The following is a 19,821-nucleotide window of genomic DNA, read 5'->3' as shown; positions in this document are numbered from 1 at the left end:
ATTTTTTAATTGGGAAATTTAACATAAAATATAAGTTAAAACGTGATTAAGAGTTAAAATTCAACCCCTTAGGAACCGATCTAGCAGGTTTGTCGCTGAGACTTGTGCATTAGCGTCCAAGTTTATACAGACCGATTCCTCTGCTTTTATTTTTATAGGGAGACGTGCTTTTATTTTTTATTTTTTATTTTAATAATTTTATCTTTTTTTGTTTCTGATTTTCACTCATTTTTTAAAGAGTAAATTATAACAATTATCTTTTAATTTTAACTTAATTAGAGCAATAGTTCATCAACTAAAAATTTATTATCATTGGTCCCTCAACTCATCAAAACGTGCAGATATGGTCCCTTAACTATAACCCAATTGGAGCAATGGTTGAGGGATCCCAATAATAGCAATGGTCATTCCAACATAACTTATTTTGCCAAAATTCTAACGAAATTGCTGAAAATGATTATATCTACACATTTTGATGAGTTGAGGGACCAGTGGTAATGAATTTTTAGTTAAGGAACCATTGCTTCAATTTAATTAAAGTTAAAGGATTATTGTTACAATTTACTCTTTTTTAAATTAAATAATAATGGTAATCCCTGTGCAAAATGCTTTATTTTATGGGGAAGCCCTCACTTGTAAGCACGACGGTTACAGCTAGACATGAGCTAATCAACGGCTAGGATCTTCCTAACGTGTTCCCCCCTTACTACTACCCTGCCATTTCGGATTTCACTTTTCACCTTGCCTTGCCTCGTAGGATTGTGAACGGGTCTATTGTTAATTTTGTAAAACACTTTTTTTTTTACTAGCTACTAGAGTAGAGAATCTGCTTTACAACTGCTCAACTTACATAATACATGTACAATGATAGTGTAATATTCAGTGTCATAAAAAATTACACTCCTCGATTGGATGCACACATGTGACATCAACATTTTTTTTATTAAACACGATTAATGTCATTTCAATCTATAACTTTTAAATCCAAAAATCTAATCGCACGACTACTTATTTAGCCGCACAAGGAATAGCAAGTGACAAAGAGTTTTGATCCAGTCTTTTAAAAAACAGAATAGTCTTCTTCTCATTCGTTAACATTTGCAAAACTTGTAGCCGTCAGTCCGCCACTACACTCTTCTCCTCTACCACATGCTTAAACTTAGGTGGTCCTCAGAGATTCTCGCAGCCATTTATCTGGGCTTTCGGGTGGTTCCTTAATGCATTTGCCACTATATACTATTATAAGTTAACCAACTTAGGTTTAATTTTCGTCAAAGATGAATTTGAACCATATTATTATTAGTCTATTGTGAAACTTAATCCATTTCCGTACCCTTTTAATGTAAATAATATCATTTGTAAAAAAAAAACAACTTAATTAAATTATTAGCTGCAAGTAAATTACAATTAGGTACACGATCAAATAGTATGAAATTTTTATTTGTCGTAAGTAGGGGTAGGAACAATTTGATTCCAAATGCCATAGAATATTTATTGCCGCCAACAAATATTAACCCTCTCATCTCCTACAGTTTACTACAAAAAACGAAAAGCCACGTCGTCCCAATTAACATGCATAAGGTAAGCCGACGGTGGTGAAAACTTCCGGACCAACAAAAAGATATCGTAAACCTAACCGTTGAATGTCGGGTAAGTCACCACGTGGCGGACACCCAGAAGTGCAGGCTCGGAGTGAGGTGGGTCCCAATCTGATGACACCAATCCCTATGTAAGTCCGGGTAGAATTGGATAAGTTATTTTTTTATAGAGAAATTGGAGAAGGCGTTACTCTTCTTATTTATTGCCGTTAAGATAATTTATTTTATGCTCCCTTTTTTTCTAATATTTTTATTTATTTTCTGACTGTTTTTGCGTGAATTAAAAGGAAAGCCTGAAAAAGAGAGGGTACCTGGGCCGTTGCTTGGCTTGGAGGGTTTCACTTTTTCACAGATATTTTCGTCTTTTCACCATTTCATTTATGGTAATATTTAAATATCCTTTTGAAAAATTGCAGCAGGTGATCTTGTGATAAAGATGCGGATTGCGGTTTCTCAATAATCATAAGAAATGTGAGAGGTTCCGGTTTAATATTCGGAGCTATAAATCTGGTTGATTATGGTCATGGGTAAAATGAATTTCCGGCCCATAACCTATTTGGAATCGAAATGAGTGAATAATCATGATTTACTACTAATTGTTTTATTTTTTAATAAATAAATAAATAACAGTTAATATATATTTTTATCAAGAGGGTTTGTGGCGTCCATTTTGCACGTGATAGAGTAGGGTGTAGTGTCAGCTGCCCATGTGAGTGCATTCGCTCTTGTTGAAAGCAAAAACTGACGGTGGCCAATGACACGTGTCGAGAATACATAGCGCATTGCCTTTTGTAAGGTGTTCGGACCTGATATGTTAGAATTTAGATGTAAATTTCGTGATTCATCATCTTGTAATTTAGGATAACGTGCATGCACGTGCCATGGGGGTAACATGTGAGAGGTGAGTAGTGTCGCGTGCGTCATTTTCTACACTTGTTGCAGCCATGTTGTGAGAGATATTGGTTTGGAGGTTGTTAGGTTTGATTTGTTTGACTAATTATGATTAGCGGGACGTTAATCATATGCGTCAAGATGCAGTTACTAGTTAATTAGTAAGTATTAAGGGCATAGATAGGGAGCTAAACACAATCGTCCAAGCACACATCAACCGTTGATATATGTAAACTCTACACCCATCAACGTCCGGTAATCATCTGTTTTAACCTTAATCGAAAACATAGTGACGGATCTAGTAATTTTTCAATAATTAATGAGAGGAAGGATGAAGAAGCACTAAGATAGTTTTGTGAAAAGAAACTATTCTACATCTAAGTATACATGTGATTGTCGAAAGAATAGCTCATTAGGGTTTTTGCCGGTAAAGCTAAAAGGAAAGCAAGAAGCAGTTAGAATTTGACTATCGTGATGGAGCTGGATCAATATTTCTTTTTTGATACAAACGACATTACTACTATAAGCTAGATTAAAAAAAAAAAACCTATAATGCAGTAAGTTGAAAAAAAATACTCTAACCATCGTAACTTTCCTCATCGTGAAAAGAGTTATAATGTTGTAATGTAACGAGAAAGGAATAAAAGCTGCATGCAATGCTCAGTAGTAGAAAAAAAACTCATCTACCACGGTGGATGTCCGTGATAAATTGCAATCTACCACAGACATCATGCCCGTTAGTATTCTGGATGTAATAAAAAGTCTCTATTTCTACCACGGGCTATGCTCGTTGACAAATGCAATGTAACCACGAATTGTGCTCATGGTATATTGGAATCTAATACCACGTGTTTTGGCCATTGTGGATTACAAATTGATCACGGCTATTGCCCGTTGTATACAATTTTCCGAAAATTAAAAAAAAAAATCAATAAACAAATATATATATATATATAAAGATATTTATTTACAAGATTGCATATTTACTTTATAAAAATTCACATATTCAAATATTAAACTAAAAGCTAACAACAAAATGAGTAGTTATATTAAGAAAACCAAATCACTGAGTTATGCTACAGTGTGTACCAAAACATGTAGACTTTGTTTCACTCTAAAACAAACTCAAGTCCTAGTTCCATTCTTGGTCCTCCAATGATATTCATCTTCTCTGCAATCCTTTCTTCAAGAAAACACACATCTCTAGCAAGCCAATCACAATTCAAATTTGCAGGTGCCCAAACGTAGTAGTTGATATTTGAATTATAAACCCTCATGAATTAGAACCACCAACCACCTATGAGACAAACAAGGAAAAATATAAAGCTTAGAAATCAAAACTCATCACTTAAGGACATCATATACAAAACAATTCAAATTCACAAAGTCAATTAGACAAAAGGCAAGTAATCATGATCCAAGTGAGTACACGGTGCATGTCAAAAAAGTACCCAAGACACCTGAAATTATAAGGATCAAAGAGTCAAGGAACATTGAAACTTCATTTAGCATTAGATGCAATACATACCAATACTTGTTCAACATCCACCAAAGGAATCATCTTTAATTCTCCTTTTCCAGATAACACTTAGGTAGTCAACTCGTCATGTACGCCATGATAGAAATATCATTTACTACAGTTCAAACAAGAGAGATAGCAATACCTTATGACCCAATTCTTCCAACCAAAACCTTTCTCTGATCCTGAAATTCAATGTGGCAGTATAACAAAACATAAAGAAACTTACACCACGTATATCAGAGTCGCGAGTTTGTTCTTTTACTCTTATAATTCAAACATAATTATGCAGGAACATTAAACTCCCATTATGCAATTTGTTTAAATCAATGCCCCAAAATTAATTTCATCATAATTCATTAGACAATGATCAATTAATCCCAACAATTTTCTTCATCATTTCACTTAAAACAATAAAATAAAAAAATGAAGCTTAATTACCCCAAGAAAAAGCAACCCATCTGAGGCAGCATAAGCGGTGTGCTCGCGATCACAAACAATGTCCAGCCACCACCAATTAGCCCCCGCCGTGCACCTAAAAAGCTCCGGAGAGTTGCTTCGGGATCCTTAACTTCTGCTCCTTCTCATTTCAACCTGTCTGCTCGGACATGCAATATCCTCACATGTAAATCGCCTCTTCGTCGGAATGCTCACCGGCCAATTGTGACCCAGAAGCTCATCAATGTCAATTTCCATAAATTCCCTTCACAAACTGAACCACAAAGTTGCAAGTCAACGAATTTGACAAAAAAATTGACAAATTTTAATCCAATTGAAGGAGAAAGTTGGGAGCTTTACAAAATGAGTTCTCTATTTGGTTACCGGGGAAATGGAATAGTGGTGAATTGGGATTATATCGGCAGCCAAATAGAGGGGAGAGAGGGAGAGAGAGAGAAAGAGAGAGTAGCGGAGATACCTGAGGACTCAAGGTGGACGAGGAAGCAAGGAGAAAACTGAAAAATGATTGTTGTTGGTGAAATGTTAAGAGAGAGGAGAGTGACAGAGATCGGTTTAATTTCTCACGATTTGGGGAGGGGGAGTTTTGCGGTTTCTAGCTGATGGGATGAGGTAAACTAATAAATGAAATTTGAAAAGTGTGCGGGACTGCTGTGAAATTTTCAAATTTCAAAATGTTATAAATTTTGCAAAATTCTTGTCCCACCTCCTCTAAATTTTTTAGTGTGTGTGATTCCACCACATATTATGTCTGTGATGGATAACAAAAAAACGATGTGGGGGTTAACAATAAAAACCACAAGCATTGTCCGTGGTGGTTTTAGTATATTTATAACGTGCAATTTTACGCGTGGTCATTCATTGCTATTTTACAAGAAGCTAAGATTTGTCCATGATAAAATATTGTTATTATTACGTGCTTATTATGCCCGTGGTAAATTTGTACTTTTTATAACAAGCTCATAAAGTCCGTGATAAAATTATCGTGGTAGATGAGCTGTTGTGTTGTAGTGGCTGCATGGCTAAGCTACTCGGCAACTGTCTTCAAAGGCCTCTTGAGATTCTGGGCAATGGGCAACTGTGAGTTTGCGTTGACGAAAAGTTACTTAGTCAAATGGATTAAGCAAAGGCCCACAGGTTTGAGTTGCAAGCCCAAATTCTTTTCTTTTTCAATATTTGGTACTGTGCTGGGTGCATATTTACCACTTTGCCATCCTAGCTCCGCATGCAGATGCAGTCCTTGGTTTCTTCGGATGGTCTTTAAGTCGAGTGCTTAATTAAGCTTTTTAATACTTGCAAATGAATGCGCCCCAAAAAAGAAAACTCGTCTAGTAAGTAAGGTATCAGAAACCCTAGAAATTGCAGAGAACGTGGAAGATGGGTGGGGATATCAGACGGGAAGATGGTTTGGAGACATAGAAAGGAGAAAGGTGGGAAAGAGTTATTTTTTTTCAATTAATTTTAATTATTAAATAAAAATCAATAATTTAACAGCCAAATTAACAAAAAATTTAACAGAGTTATGACATTGTAACAAATTCATAAGTTAAGGTATGACATTACAATATTTAAAACATGATGTATGAGATTGTAGTTCGACCTATAGTTGAGGTGATTTTATGTAATTTACCACTATTTTTATTATCTGATCGTGAAAACCTTCTTTATTACTGACGGTATATAATCAGTTACACTTAAGACTACTCAATTTTAATTGGTTGTTAAATATGTCATTCTTCTAATAGAGATGAGATTAAACTCTACCTCTATTAGGAGAATGATATGTTGCATATTAGACGGTCACCTGAGCTTTAATTGACAACCATGGCCGGGGGGCGGGGAGAGAGTTGAATGTTAGAGCAATTTCAGCGTGGGAGCCCTCCCCCCAAGCTATTCACTATTCAATCCACCTAGTGAACAGTAACTGCCCTTAATGAACAGTAACTGCATTTTGTATCTCCACCGTTGCACTTGAATAACCCTGGCAATTGACAATAAAATATTACTATTTTTTTTATTTATAAAATAATACAAAATAATTTTATTTGTAATTTCGCAAAGTCACTTGGCGATTATTTAATTTTTCATTAATTAAATTACTTAATTTCCATTAACACCCATCCTCTGTTTTCCCTTCAAAATTTTCCTGTTGTTTCCTTCGCATTCCCGAGAAAATCAAATCCAATCATGACGGCCATCGCCCTCTCCGACTTGCATCAAAATTACAGCCATTGCCCTCCTCTCCCTCTCCTTCTTCCTACTCGCCAACCACTACTATGCTACCTATCCTTCCCTCCCCTTCTTGTCCTCCACTGCCACATCCTCCACTGCGCAGTCTCCGTCTCTCGCATTGCAGATGCCAAAATCGCATGCTCCGAATCCTCTGTCAGCTCCTTCTCCTCCTCCACCGCGACCACCGCTGGAGGTGGAGAGCATGGGGATAGTGGACGAGATCGGCGCGATGTTGGCGGAGTTCGAGGCCTGACAGAAAAAAACATTAAAATAGGCGTTTGACGTCAGATCCACCTCAGGCTCTCGGGTCAGCGAGAATCGACGGCCCTGGCGCTCAGGGCTGCTTAGGCTCCCTCGCCAGCCAACGCTGGACTTCCTCCCTCGGGCAATCAAGCCCTGTTCCGGAGCTTGTCCCTCGAGCAGGAGCTCCCGCTAGAGTTGCTCTTAGGTGTGTGTGTGTGTGTGTTTTTTTTTTTTTACTTAACGAGGCAAAACAACCAGAAATAAATTGTTAGATTTTTATCTTTCGTAAGGGTTAAAAGTGATTTTTGCAATCAGAACGCTTCTGTCAAAAAACCCGTCCAAGTTCTTTTGAACTTCAACCTTTCTTCTGATTCAAGTGCTTAAGAACAAAAGCGCTTCCGACAGAAGCAGTCCAGATTTTCTTTCTCGGGTTTGATAGCAAGAAATGGACTTGGGTTTTATGAGGCCTTTTGCCTGGGCTGGGTTCTTCCAGTCCAAAATAGGCCCATGACCAATAATCAACGGAGGAACACTGGGAACTTGGAGACTGCGAGATGAAGCGGGGCTTTGTGCATTGCGATGGAGCACTGAAATTCTCAGAGCTTGAACCGGAGTCAGATCGAGCGCGAAATTACAGAGAGAGATTCAGAGCAATGGAGAAGAAGCAAAGCAGACCAATGGAGCTGTTAAACGCGATGGTATCAGAGCCATACTATCTGCTCCATTTCTTAACTTTCTTCTCCTACCTCGTCCTCCGCACCTCCGCCGCCCATGTCCTCTCCGCCCACATCACCGATCACCTCCTCCACCGAGTAATTTCCCATCCCTCCCTCTCTCTCTCTCTCTCCATCTCGATCTCCATTTTGATTCATAAATTTACCATTTTCTGTATGATTGTAATTTTTTTTCAGGAAATTCAAGCGGCTTTGACATTTGGGCTCTTGACTGCAATCAAGGTTTGGAAATTTTCAACTTCAGCATTGCAATTGGAGCAAAACCCACGTTTAATTTTCAATTTGTGTTTCTGGGCAATTTGTTATTTTGTTTTTAAAATGTTTTATTTGGAATTATATAGATGGTGAGGGAAGAAACTTTGGAAGGACTTATTGCTGATTCACTCTTTTTTGCAAAGGTGAGACAAAAAAATAATCTCCATTTCCGCCACTTATTGGTCTTAATCATCATTTTAACAATGTATTTGTTGTATTATTCGGCGTAGCAATTTTGGCAATGCCTGTTTAGCTTCTGGCACAATGTGCATTGAGCCCATAAATTCGTAATCAACCTTGGCTGAAACTGTTATCAACAAACAAAATGACAATGCCGGTGTTTAACGTCAAATTCCAGTGTTTGTATTCACCTATTTGATTTCTACTCGAGGTAATATATTTGTTCGTTTCAGATTTTTCTTATCGGTCTCACTTTAATTCTGGACCGCCACTTGACTCTCTGGTACGTTGTGGCGTTTACAGGTGGGTGTATCTTCAAATTGCCTTGCTTTTTCTGCAGTGATATATGTATCTTGACCTAAATGCACATCTATTGTTGTTTTATTCTCTGCAGTGATATATATTTTCACACAACAACCCGCCTTTCAAAAATTAGGTACACGCTAAACTCTTTATTTCCCCGTCTTTCCTTCTTTTCCATTCCTTTTACCTTGTTAACGTCATGTAGATTAGATGCAAATTGTGAACGAGTTTTGCTTGCTATATAATTGAGTTTTGCATCACTATCAAAACTTTCTTATTGAGGAAAACAGTAGAAAACAGTAGAAGGTTTTGATACTTATGCAAAACTTCTCGATCAAAACTTTTTTCTTACTGAGGAAATGAATTGAGCATTTTGAGTGACTTGGTTGAAGAGATATTCTCGGAGAGGAAGAAAAGTTAGGCATTCTCACAGGTTTGCCTTACCATGGAGGATGAAGGTCAACATATATAGGGATTTCGCAATAGCAAGTAGTGGTCCTGCTCCTTTACTCTTGTCAGAGATCTTGGAACAGTAAAATTCACGCGTTTGAACTTTGTCAGAGATCTTTGACAAAGTTGTCTGTGATATCCAAAAAGTTGAGATTGCGTCTAAAAAGCGCCGACCAACTTTATTCAGGAAAAATCTAGCTTTTGAAATTCGGAGAGTGGCACCTCTTCGATTTTTTGAACAAGTGGTCTTGTTGCCTCTTCCTTTTATTGAGGCATCAATTGTGTTCAACAACACGCTCAGAAAATTGTTGCCTGTAGAAATTTCCCATTTTATTTTTTTTTGCAATTCTGAGATTTCAATTTATCTAATCTCCTTTTCCTTCATCATTTCTGAAAATGGCTTGCCTATCTGACCGTTGTTTTGATTTGAATGTTGTGGAAGATGAAAACGTGTCTTCTCAAGATAGCATATGACATCCATCATTCTTATCACATAACGGTTTCCTTACAGTTGGAGACTCTGTGATGAAGAATGATATAACCGCTACGGTGGTAGCTAGGAATCTCCTCACTCCCAAGGATAACAAGATACTCTGTTCAAGACTCTCTGACTTTCAGTGTTCAGTGTGTGGGCTCTATGTCCAATATGGGCCAACACCTACTTGTCCGAACTTGCCAAGTTGAATCATTGATGGTTAAGGTGGCAAGTCTACAAGAGATCAGAGAGCTCAAGCATGAAAATAGAGAGTTGCACATACTTGCAAATAATTACTCAACGAGCATGGAAAGAAAGCTTGACTAGTTGCAGGAATTTGAAAGTCGAATTCAAAGTGATCATCAAAGGTTTTGGGGCTTTATTCCAAAGGCGTCTATTGTCTTCGCCATCTGAAAGTCACATGATTAACCTTTGTGAAGACTCTTCCGTTTGTTTGTTTTAACTCAAGTGTATGCATGTTTCTTTTGTTGACGGCGACAATGCTGCAAATGTTATTGTAGTGTTGTTGAAGTGTTGGTGATCGGCGGGTGTCGCAGCGGTTTATTGTTGTTGGCGAAGACTTCGGGATCTGTCTTCTGCTGTTGTTGGTACTGCGGCGGGAGAAACGAGGAAGCCATCTTATGGTTTTGCTCCATTTATTTTTTTATTATTTCTTTCCTTCTGCCAGCTCCCATTCAAACCTTTTTTTTTATTAGTTTTTCTTTTTCTTTCCACATGGTGTTGAAGAAAGTGGAATTCGGCCTGATTTTCCACCTATTGCCTTTTGAGAGCAGAATAGAGTGGAGAGAGAGCATGGTGCCGCTGCCATGTTTCTTGTTTTATGCACAAAATTTAATTCATGGGAACCATGCTCATAATGAATGTCCACGTGAGTGGACATATTTTGAGTAGCTTTTGTTTTCCTCTCTTGCTGTAGCTTTTTGGTGCATTTGAAATTTCGACTTATGAATCAAACATAATGATGACTAGAATTAATAACTTAATCTAGTCATGATTGATATTTAAGTCACATGAGTTGTCGAGGCAATAGGCTTTGGACGCCTCTTTGTTTTTTTTTCCTTCTTTTGACTTTTCACCTGTTATCACTATCACTTAATTCTCTCTAGTGCTCTGATGTGCTGCTCAAAATCAAAAGGCATGACATATGCCTTAATATATTATTAGGTGCTGCCAAAACAAAAGGCTTTGCCTTTTCTCTAAAATGGTAGACACCGCACCTTTTTTTTATTTTTTTATTTTTTTTCAAATATGAGAGCCTTGTGTGGCTGTTATCTTTTTCCTTTGCTCACTTTCAGCTGATTATCTGCTACTAAAAACCAATAGCATCATCATTGCTATCCCTTCATGATGATGTCTTTTTTTTTTCTTTTCATATGGTGCTGATGCACCATTCCAAAACCTTTGTTTTTTTATTATATATTTTTTCTTTCCATCAGACAGTCGGCACCATCATTCATACGGCACCATGCTTAATATATATATATTTTTTTTTCATGATGCACCTATGTGTTGTCATTGTCTTGTTGCTTTGCTCCTTTTGACATTCTTCATCATGACTTTCTTTTCCAAAGACTTTTTGAAGACAACCATGATCCATCAACTGAAATGGAGGTCTTCCATTCCTTTTTATTGGTGCGAGACTCATGCAGGACTAAGAGTGCCGTAGTGGTTTGGTGCACGGCTTCCTGCTGGGTCTTCAATAGTTTTAAGACAACGATCATCTTGTTTCTAGGTCCTTAACGAACTGGGTTTTGTGGGGGACGTGAGACATGGATGTCATCAGAGATCTGCAGTTTCTGCTGCATTTTGAGGCCTCGTTCTTCACCCTTTGTTGCTCCAAACTTTGCCACTCCGTGTTTGCTTTCTCCATCCCTTGCTGCGTGTTGCTGGCTACGTTCATCCCGTTGTTGTTTGTTGTTAGGCGGTAGTCGCAATGGAAGTGGAGGATCATAGTGTGGCTGCTGCATCCGTTTGGGTGAAGCCTGACTTCGGCGGTTGTTGTAGCGTTATGCGAGGAAGGAAAGGCTGCAGGTGCAATGTGCTGCTTTTGGTGGGTTCCTCGTCGATACTGCAGCGTTGATGGTGATTGTGGGCTGTTGTTGGTGAGAGGAGGGGAAGCAGAGTTGACGTCAACTGCTGTTCATGGCTGGGCATTTGGTGTCGGCGTTGATTGACGGTTGATGCAAAGCAATAAGACAACGACAACACACAAGTGCATCATGAAAAAAAAAATATATATATATATATTATTATTATAAGCATGGTGCCGTGTGAATGATGGTGCAGAATGTCTGGTGGAAAGAAAAAATATATAAAAACAATAAAGGTTTTGGAATGGTGCGTCAGCACCATGTGGACAGAAAAGAAAAAAAAGAGACGTCATCATGAAGGGATAACAATGATGATGTTGTTGGTTTTGAGTAGCAAACAACCAGCCGAAAGTGAGCAGAGGAAAAAGATGATAGCCACACATGGCTCTCCCTTTAAAAAAAGAAGGGGGGGGCATGGGGTCTACCATTTTAGAGAAAAGGCAGAACCTTCTGTTTTGGCAGCACCCAATGATATATTAAGGCATCTGGCATTTTGGTTTTGAGCAGTACAACAGAGCACTAGAGAGAATTAAGTGATAGTGGTAACGTTTGACAAGCCAAAAGAAGAAAAAATAAATAAATACAAAAAAAAAAACACAAGAGGTCGCACTTGGTGCGATGGCAAGTGCCTTCTCCCATGAGCGGTAGGTCTCGGGTTCGAGACTTGGGAGCAACCTCTCCATAAATGGGGGTAAGGTTAGCCGACATTCACCTCTCCTAGACCCTGCGTAAAGCGAGAGCTTGTGCACTGGGTACGACAAAAAAAAAAAAACACAAAAAGGAAAGGTGATGGTGCGGTGTGTGTGTGTATGTTTATATATATAATATATGTATAGGGCACCAAAAGTATCACATGGAGAGCAAGTGGATGTAAACCAAAAAAGAAAAAGAAAAAAAAAGAGGCGTCCAAAGCCTATTGTCTCAATAACCCATGTGATTTAAATATCAATAATGACTATAATAAGTTATTAATTATAGTCATCATTATGTTTGATTCATAAGTCGGAGTTTCAAATACACCGAAAAGCTACAACAAAAGAGAAAAACAAAAGCTCTTCCAAAACTTTCCACTCACGTGGGCATTCATTATGAGCATGTTCCTTATGGATTAAATTTTGTGCATAAAACAAGAAACATGGCAGCGACACCATGCTCTCTCTCCACTCTGTATTCTGCTCTCAAAAGGCAACAGGTGGAAGATCAGGCCGAATTACACTTCCCTCAGCACTGTGTGGAAAGAAAAAGAAAAACTAATAAAAAAAAAAAGGTTTGAATAGAAGCTGGTAGAAGGAAAGAAATAATAATAAAACTAAAAATAAAAAATAAAAATGGTGCAAAACCATAGGATGACTTCCTCGTTTCTCTCGCTGCAGAAGATAGACCCTAAAGCCTCCGTTGACAGCAATAAACTGATGTGATACCCGATCACCAACACTTCAACAACACCATAGCAACATTTGCAGCACTGTCGCCGTCAACAAAAGAAAGATGCATACACATTAGTTAAAAAACAAATAAGAGGAAACCTTTACAAAAGTTACTCATGTGAAGCCTCAATATGGTAGAACTCGAGAAAGAAGAGGCACCAGAGGTTGATTATTTGGAGCCTCAATACTTGGTAAAACTCCAAATGGCGAAGGCAATAGACGCCTTTGGAATAAAGCCACAAACCTTTGATGATCACTTTGAATCCGACTTTCGAATTCCTATAGTTGGTCAAGCTATCTTTTCATGTTCGTTGAGTAATTATTTACAAGCATGTGCAACTCTCTATTTTCGTGCTTGAGCCATTTGATCTCTTATCTAAGATTTACCACCTCAGCCATCAATCATTCAACTTGGCAAGTTTGGGCAAGTAGGCGTTGACCCATATTGGATACAGAGCCCACGCACCGAACACTGAAAGCCAGAGAGTCTTGAACAACCAACTTATCGGACCGTTGGGAAAGTATCCTGTTATCCTTGGGAGTGAGGAGATTTCTAGCTATCACCGTAGCTGTTATGTAATTCTTCATCACAGAGTCTCCAACTATAAAAAGACCATTAGGGGATAAGAATGATATGTGTCATATGTTGTCTTGAGAAGACATGTTTTCATCTTCCAAAACATTCAAATTAAACGACGGTCAGATAGACAAGCCATTTTCAGAAATGATGAAGGAAAAGAATAAATTGAAATCTCAGAAATGCAAAAAATAGAACGGAGGAAATTTCTACAGGCAGCAACTTTCTAAGCGTGTTGTTGAACACAATTGATGCCTCTGTAAAAAGAAGAGGGAACATGGCCACTTGTTCAAAAAATCGAAGAGATGCCACTTTTCGAATTTCAAAAGCCCGATTTTTCCTGAATAAAGTTGGTCGGCGCTTTTCAGACGCAATCTCAGCTTTTCGGATATCACGAACAACTTTGTCAAAGATCTCTGACAAAGTCAAAATGCTTGAATTTTACTGTACCAACACTATTGCTGACAAGAGTAAAGGAACAACACCATTACTTGCTATTGGGAAATCCCTATATATGTCGACCTTCGTCTTTCATGGCAAGGCAAACCTGCGAAAATGCCTAACTTTTCTTCCTCTTTGAGAATACCTTTTCAACCAAGTCACTCAAAATGCTCAATTCAGTAAGAAAATAGTTTTGATCGAGAAGTTTTGCATCAGTATCAAAACCTTCTACTGTTTTCTTCAATGGCGAAAGTATCTCATATCATCAGAGTCGAAAGCAAAAGTGTCTCATATCATGCTTTTTCCCTGTCATTTTCTTTGTTTTTACCTGCAAGACAAGAAGAAAGAGAGCAATATGTCGGAACCTGAAATCAAACTTCTGATCTGGAACTGATTGCCTAGAACCTTTGACTGGTTGCTTACCTTGCATTGTTCTCGAGTACTCATCTTCAATTGTTGTTAGGTCTCGAATTTCCTTAGCAAATACGTCGGAACAGTTGATATGATTGTGGCTCTTTATACTGAAGCTACTAAGCATGGATGAGTCACTGAGAAGTAATGTTTTGAAAGATCTTACAAAGGCAAAGGTTGCGCACCACTTCTGCTATGCAAAAGACTGAAGTAGAAAGGTCACTGATGAGCCCACAAAAGTTCAAGTATTGCATTGACACGCATCAGCCTAAAGGATTTGAAATCAGGGGGGAGGAGCAAAAGGAAGCAAGTCGAAACTCCGAACATCTAGAACTTTCTCAAACATCCAAACAATCGTGTTCTTCATCAAGCTCGTGGAGAATTAACAAGCACAACAAATACATGTGCTGATTCGTCCCCAACAAAGCCGAAGATCACCCACCACGTGAAACCGCTCGTGGTCCCATTTCATTCAAGATCAAGCCTTGACGGCCTTTAAAGAAATGACAAGTTTGATTAAAGATCAAGTGTATACCACCCTTGGATCAAATTCGACTTCAAAGAAATGAAGCAAATCCAACCTTTGAAGGAAATGAGAAATCTCTTTGGCCAAAGAAAACACTCATGTTCTTCACCAAGCTCGCGGAGAATCAACAAGCAAAACTACACGTGCCGATTCAACCCCAACAAAGCCGAAGACCATTCCCCACGTGAAGCTCGTCGTGGTTCAATTTCATTCAAGATCAAGCTTTGACAACTTTTGAAGAAACCTCGAGCCTCATTCAAAATCCAGCATCGACGGCCCTTGAATCAACATCTACATTGAGGGACTTCAAAACACATCTTTTACACATGACAAGCAAATGTAAACGACGCACCTCGAAGTTGGGGCATTTGTAGACATCGAAATTTCGGTGAAATAAATGTTCACTAACGCATTAAAGTTTCGACGTGCCAGGGGATACGTGGCATGCACCACGTGTTGCATAAATTGTACACATGGCATGTGACTCAACAAAATCGGACGAGTTATCAAGGACACGTGTCAACACTTGGCGTAAAGGAATTATTTGATTTTTTAATTTAATTAAATCAAATGTTAATTGGCAAGGCTTGAGAAGTCTATAAATACAAGGCTCCACGGCAAAGGAAGAGGTTCAAAATTCATTTCTTGTCCAAACGTTGAAGCTTTGAAATTTCGAAGCTCTCAAGCACTCAAAGCCCCCGAACACTCAAACACTCGAGAATACTTGGAAGATCCTATGTGTTCTGTTGTCAAAACCTTTGAAGAATCAACAAGCACAACTACACGTGCCGGTACTTCTTTCACCACAAGCCAAATCCTTGAGGCAATCGTTCATCCAAGATCAAGTCATCGTGATCCTTGGATCAACAACTCCTACATCACATGTCTACACCTTTCAGAGATTGAATAAGAGGATCAAGTTATAAAGAGATTGTAACCCTACAATTTCATCAATACAAACATTGACTTTGTACACGTGTTCTTGGCTCATTTTTCGCTGGATCTTTGTGTTTACAATAATGTCTTAAACTAAAAACTTATTGTGTGTTTTCATTTTACAATTTCTCTCAGGTACTTCTAGTAAATTGACACCGCTGCAGTTAGAAAGCTTGCTGACTGAAGGGAGCACGTCAAAACATTGGCTGGTTGGTTATGCAGACTTCTTCTCGAGTTTTTTTCCCATAAGATATAGTGTATTGTGCTATTGCTATACACATCCTTTCAATAAATGCACTGTGATAGTATACGAAAGAGAGTTGCAATGTTAGCATTCTCTCCTTTGATATATTTAATATGGCATATTTGGCAGATTGAATTTCGTGCCTCTTACTCTCTTGCTTGCATACGCTCAAGTCGGTGCTTTCCTGAGCTTTCAATTACGTATGTTTCCCACCTAACAATGCACCTAAACTTGAGAGCGAGAGAAAGAGAGATGCAACGCAATAGTTTTGGCTGTTGTGATCGTTTTACTTTTTTTCCTCCTATTATTTACGACTGAATTTTGTGTTTTGCCATGAACTCCTTATCCACAGATACTCCAACAAAAATTTCTCTTTTGGAATAGTTGACCTCGGACTCTTCCCAAATGCATCCCAGTACCTTGGAATATCGCTTTCTGGTAAATGATATTTGACAAAAAAGTTCTGAACTTAATTATGCATCGTTAATCGAAATTCTTCGGTTACCTCTAAATCCAAAGTACATAATATATCTTCTATGTCTCTATATTTAGTTACTGGCTCACTGCTCAGCAATCGACACTGAAACGATGTACTTGCAGGGAGCATGGGCCAACTTCCTACCTATGTCTTTTTCACGAATGGAGCTGAAGTTGCACGGTATCCACAACTAGAATCTCAAGCAAAAGCATTTCGTGATCCCATAACTAAGGTACTGGGACAAATTACATATCCAACATAGCTAGGTATGAACCAATTTCGTAGTCTTTGCTCTCATTGTTTTCGACTTCCCAGAACCTCAATGAGACTGATGATTTGAGTTGGGTTCACCAGCTGTTTGGGTAACATAATCAAACATTGCTAATTCAATCTTTCATGCTTTGATTATGCATCAAAGTTTTGAAAATTATACTTCAACATGTGGTTTCATGTTAATGTGGTCCGACTTCCGACTCATTTCATTTACGGGCTTCTTGTTTGTGTTGCAGAAATTCCTTTCGGGGCACTTTAAGCTTGACAAGCACCTTCTTGAGTATATAAACGGTAAATAGGTTACATGTAAACCTTTTCCTCCATTTCATACGGATGGTGATATTTGAGCAAACGTGATTAAGCAGATCCAGGCATTGATTCAATTGTTAATTGTTCGGAATCCTCATGACCTTTGTATTTTGAACAAATAAAGCAGATTGTAGTAGAGAAATTTCAAGCAGAGAATTTGGATCCTTCACATAACTCTTGTATTTTTTTTTTGTATAAATTTGAGATAAACGGAGAGGTCGCACTTGGTGCGATGGCAAGTGCCTTCGCCCATGAGCGGTAGGTCTCGGGTTCGAGACTTGGGAGCAGCCTCTCCATAAATGGGGGTAAGGCTAGCCGACATTCACCTCTCCCAGACCCTGCGTAAAGCGGGAGCCTTGTGCACTGGGTACATAAATTTGAGATAAACGGTTGATTAGTGATGCATATGTATTTTTTTTGTACAACTCTTGTATTTCTTTTGTATATTTAACCTCATGGAGTCATACAAATGCTTGTATCTCAAGTGGTTCAGAGTGTCCGGTAACCGTTCCCTGAGAAGCATTTACAGAGACAAGGGTGGGTTGGGCCTAATATGTTAGGCTTGTTTCATCTTAATTGGGCCTAATCTATTGCATTTAAGCAGTGTTGGGCCTAATATTTTGGACTTGTTTCACCTTACTTGGGCCAAGTGACCAGCTCCAACTTCAATTCTAGTCAGGCGGGTTTGAACTTGGGAAGTGAAGAAAGTGTAGAGGGTGGGTAAAGCAATAGCAGTGCCCCAATCCGAGAGCGCCACGTCAGAGTTGCAGTGGGGCCGGCCAGCCGCTTACTAGCTTTAATGTGGTGGGAAAACGGAAAACCGAGAACGGGCGTCCCGTCGCGGCCATTTAAAGTGGCGCCGCCGAATATTCTGCCGTTTGAAACTGTTTAATAGAATATGATTTGATGGTGATATTTGATTGAGATCGCCGATGAGAATATCAAATCGAGATCCAGGTGGGTCCCGATCCATATCTCTATTTGTGCGCCGCTTTGTGGATCCCACCAATGTGCCTCCTCTCTTCTCCCATTTGGTTGTCGGCTCACGCAGGCACGCTGGCCGGCACTCTGCTTACTTTACTCACTCCCATTGAATTGTGCTTCGCGATGTGCCCTCCCTCCATTCCTTCCTCCCATCCTTCCTTCTTCCTTCACCCTTTTAATTATAGGATAAGAGTAATGTTAGAAATATCATATTTTAAAATCAAATTATGTAAACTAAATTATTTGGTTGTTGATCATTGAATTATTAAATATATGCCGATTAATATGTTTATTTTTTACTGATAACAAATCATTTAGTTTGTAAATTTGATATCCCTAACATCATATGAATATTCATCCTTTTATTTCGCGTGCCTTTCTTCAACGGTGGTGTTATCTACTTTCTCGAGTTTCCTTCTTATTGTACAATTTCAAAAGATAACTTGAATTGTTTGTTTTAAGTCATTGATAAATAATTTAAGAGAAATATTAAAGAGACTCTCTCAAAGTAGAGCTCCTTATAGACTCTCTGACTCCTCATGTTTTTGACATAATGTTTTATATGTTGGTATATAAATTAAAGTTAAACTGTGAGATGACATAGAGTTAATGTCACACTTTCACAGAGCTCCATTAACATTTTTCGTAATTTAAAATACAAAAGTTCAACTAAATCAAACAATTTGTGAAAATTTTCACCCTATTAATACATTTAACACTGGAATTATATAGGCTACAAAGCAAAAGAAATTAGGTCATTGTATCCTAGTCCTTCCTTTCTTTGGTAACATGAAGGGGGTAGAACACTCCAAAACTAACTCATGAAATTATACAAATAGTTCGAGTCCATTTAAATAAGTGTATAACATATATTGTCTATTAACTTGATCACATTGATGTACTCTAAAAGTTTCGATGAATTACATCATGCAAAGAATATGAATGCAAGTTCTATGTGTACGCGCAACGCATGCCCGCATGCATGTACGTTGGAGCTGAAAAATCTAACATCGTTGTCTTGGCGCATGCACACATTCCAATATTCTATACGATCCTCGATCCATCTCTCTCTGATTGTTCCTCCCAACACGTAAATAACAGTGAGAAGCACTTCCTCCTAACACGTAAATAGGAGTGAGAAACACATACAATTGATGTTTAAATTTTTTTCAGCCACACTTTCATTTATCTCCAAACATGAACTGGGTAGGTAACAGTTCTTTCTATTTTTTAGAATCAACGAAAAAAATGGCTAGTAAAACATTTAGTTGACAGATTCTGCTGTGAAAGTGGCAGGCACGATGAACAAGGAAGTGAGAGTCAAGTGAATGATGACATTTGCGATGTGAATTAATTCGTACCAGAAATGGGCAAGCAAACCAGTAAAGATTTGAGCAAGTAAAAGATGCTTTGCAGTTGCACTACGAGGAAAATGGGAGGCATTAAATTGGGGGCCACCGTACACGGCGGCGACAGGCGCCCCACAATTACTCAAACTACAATAAATCGCGCCAACACAAAACTGATGAGGAGGACAAGGAGACAGTGATCCGTCGTGTCACAGTAAAAGGAGACGATGATGGAGATAAAAGAGTGAAGTGAGTGAGTGAAAAGCAAAGTCCGTTACGTTGACGAAACGAAGGTAAAAACATAATCCACGCATCCCAAGGAGAATACAGAGCAGAAGAGAATGTCACTCGGTCTCTGTCTCTCTCTGACAGCACCACCACCGAAAGATGGCGACACGCCTGCTGTTCACGGTGGTCCC

At 38.6% G+C, this 19,821-nt stretch overlaps 1 protein-coding gene and 2 long non-coding RNA genes across 5 annotated transcripts; 1 reads left to right on the top strand and 2 right to left on the bottom strand.

Annotated features, from left to right (window-relative positions):
- Positions 1-3,451: 3,451 nt before the first annotated feature.
- Positions 3,452-5,103, bottom strand: LOC126631279 (uncharacterized). Its single transcript, XR_007626357.1, has 2 exons — positions 4,925-5,103; positions 3,452-4,720 (listed from the first exon to the last, which is right to left on the bottom strand). It is a non-coding gene; the product is annotated as an uncharacterized LOC126631279 (long non-coding RNA).
- A 2,279-nt stretch (positions 5,104-7,382) lies between these two features.
- LOC126633244 (uncharacterized) lies at positions 7,383-17,282 on the top strand. Of its 3 annotated transcripts, none has more exons than XM_050303816.1 (10): positions 7,390-7,751; positions 7,851-7,895; positions 8,015-8,071; positions 8,342-8,411; positions 8,503-8,544; positions 15,901-15,974; positions 16,139-16,209; positions 16,362-16,447; positions 16,610-16,753; positions 16,997-17,282. In XM_050303816.1, exons 1-9 carry the CDS (start codon positions 7,494-7,496, stop codon positions 16,747-16,749), a joined length of 843 nt encoding a protein of 280 aa, XP_050159773.1. In that variant the 5' UTR covers positions 7,390-7,493; the 3' UTR covers positions 16,750-16,753; positions 16,997-17,282. The 3 variants fall into 3 exon arrangements, with proteins under 3 accessions (XP_050159774.1, XP_050159773.1, XP_050159772.1); XM_050303815.1 differs by having other exon boundaries at positions 7,404-7,751; positions 16,610-16,719; XM_050303817.1 differs by lacking the exon at positions 16,997-17,282 and having other exon boundaries at positions 7,383-7,751; positions 16,562-16,700.
- Positions 12,045-17,448, bottom strand: LOC126633246 (uncharacterized). The gene is made up of 2 exons (XR_007627007.1): positions 17,396-17,448; positions 12,045-12,159 (listed from the first exon to the last, which is right to left on the bottom strand). It is a non-coding gene; the product is annotated as an uncharacterized LOC126633246 (long non-coding RNA).
- Positions 17,449-19,821: the final 2,373 nt, after the last annotated feature.

This window comes from Malus sylvestris, chromosome 8, assembly GCF_916048215.2.
Source record: "Malus sylvestris chromosome 8, drMalSylv7.2, whole genome shotgun sequence".
In the NCBI taxonomy this organism is placed as follows: Eukaryota; Viridiplantae; Streptophyta; class Magnoliopsida; order Rosales; family Rosaceae; genus Malus; species Malus sylvestris.
Note: the sequence above shows the minus strand (reverse complement) of the source record. Positions and strands in the feature narration are given on the sequence as shown.

Bases quoted from the DNA above. Each gene is read 5' to 3' on its own strand.
- LOC126633244 (XM_050303815.1), top strand. From the start codon at position 7,494: ATGAAGCGGGGCTTTGTGCATTGCGATGGAGCACTGAAATTCTCAGAG. The intron at 8,545-15,900 runs GTACACGCTAAA...AATTTCTCTCAG, and splicing joins ACCCGCCTTTCAAAAATTAG to GTACTTCTAGTAAATTGACA. The intron at 16,448-16,609 runs GTAAATGATATT...ATGTACTTGCAG, and splicing joins CCTTGGAATATCGCTTTCTG to GGAGCATGGGCCAACTTCCT.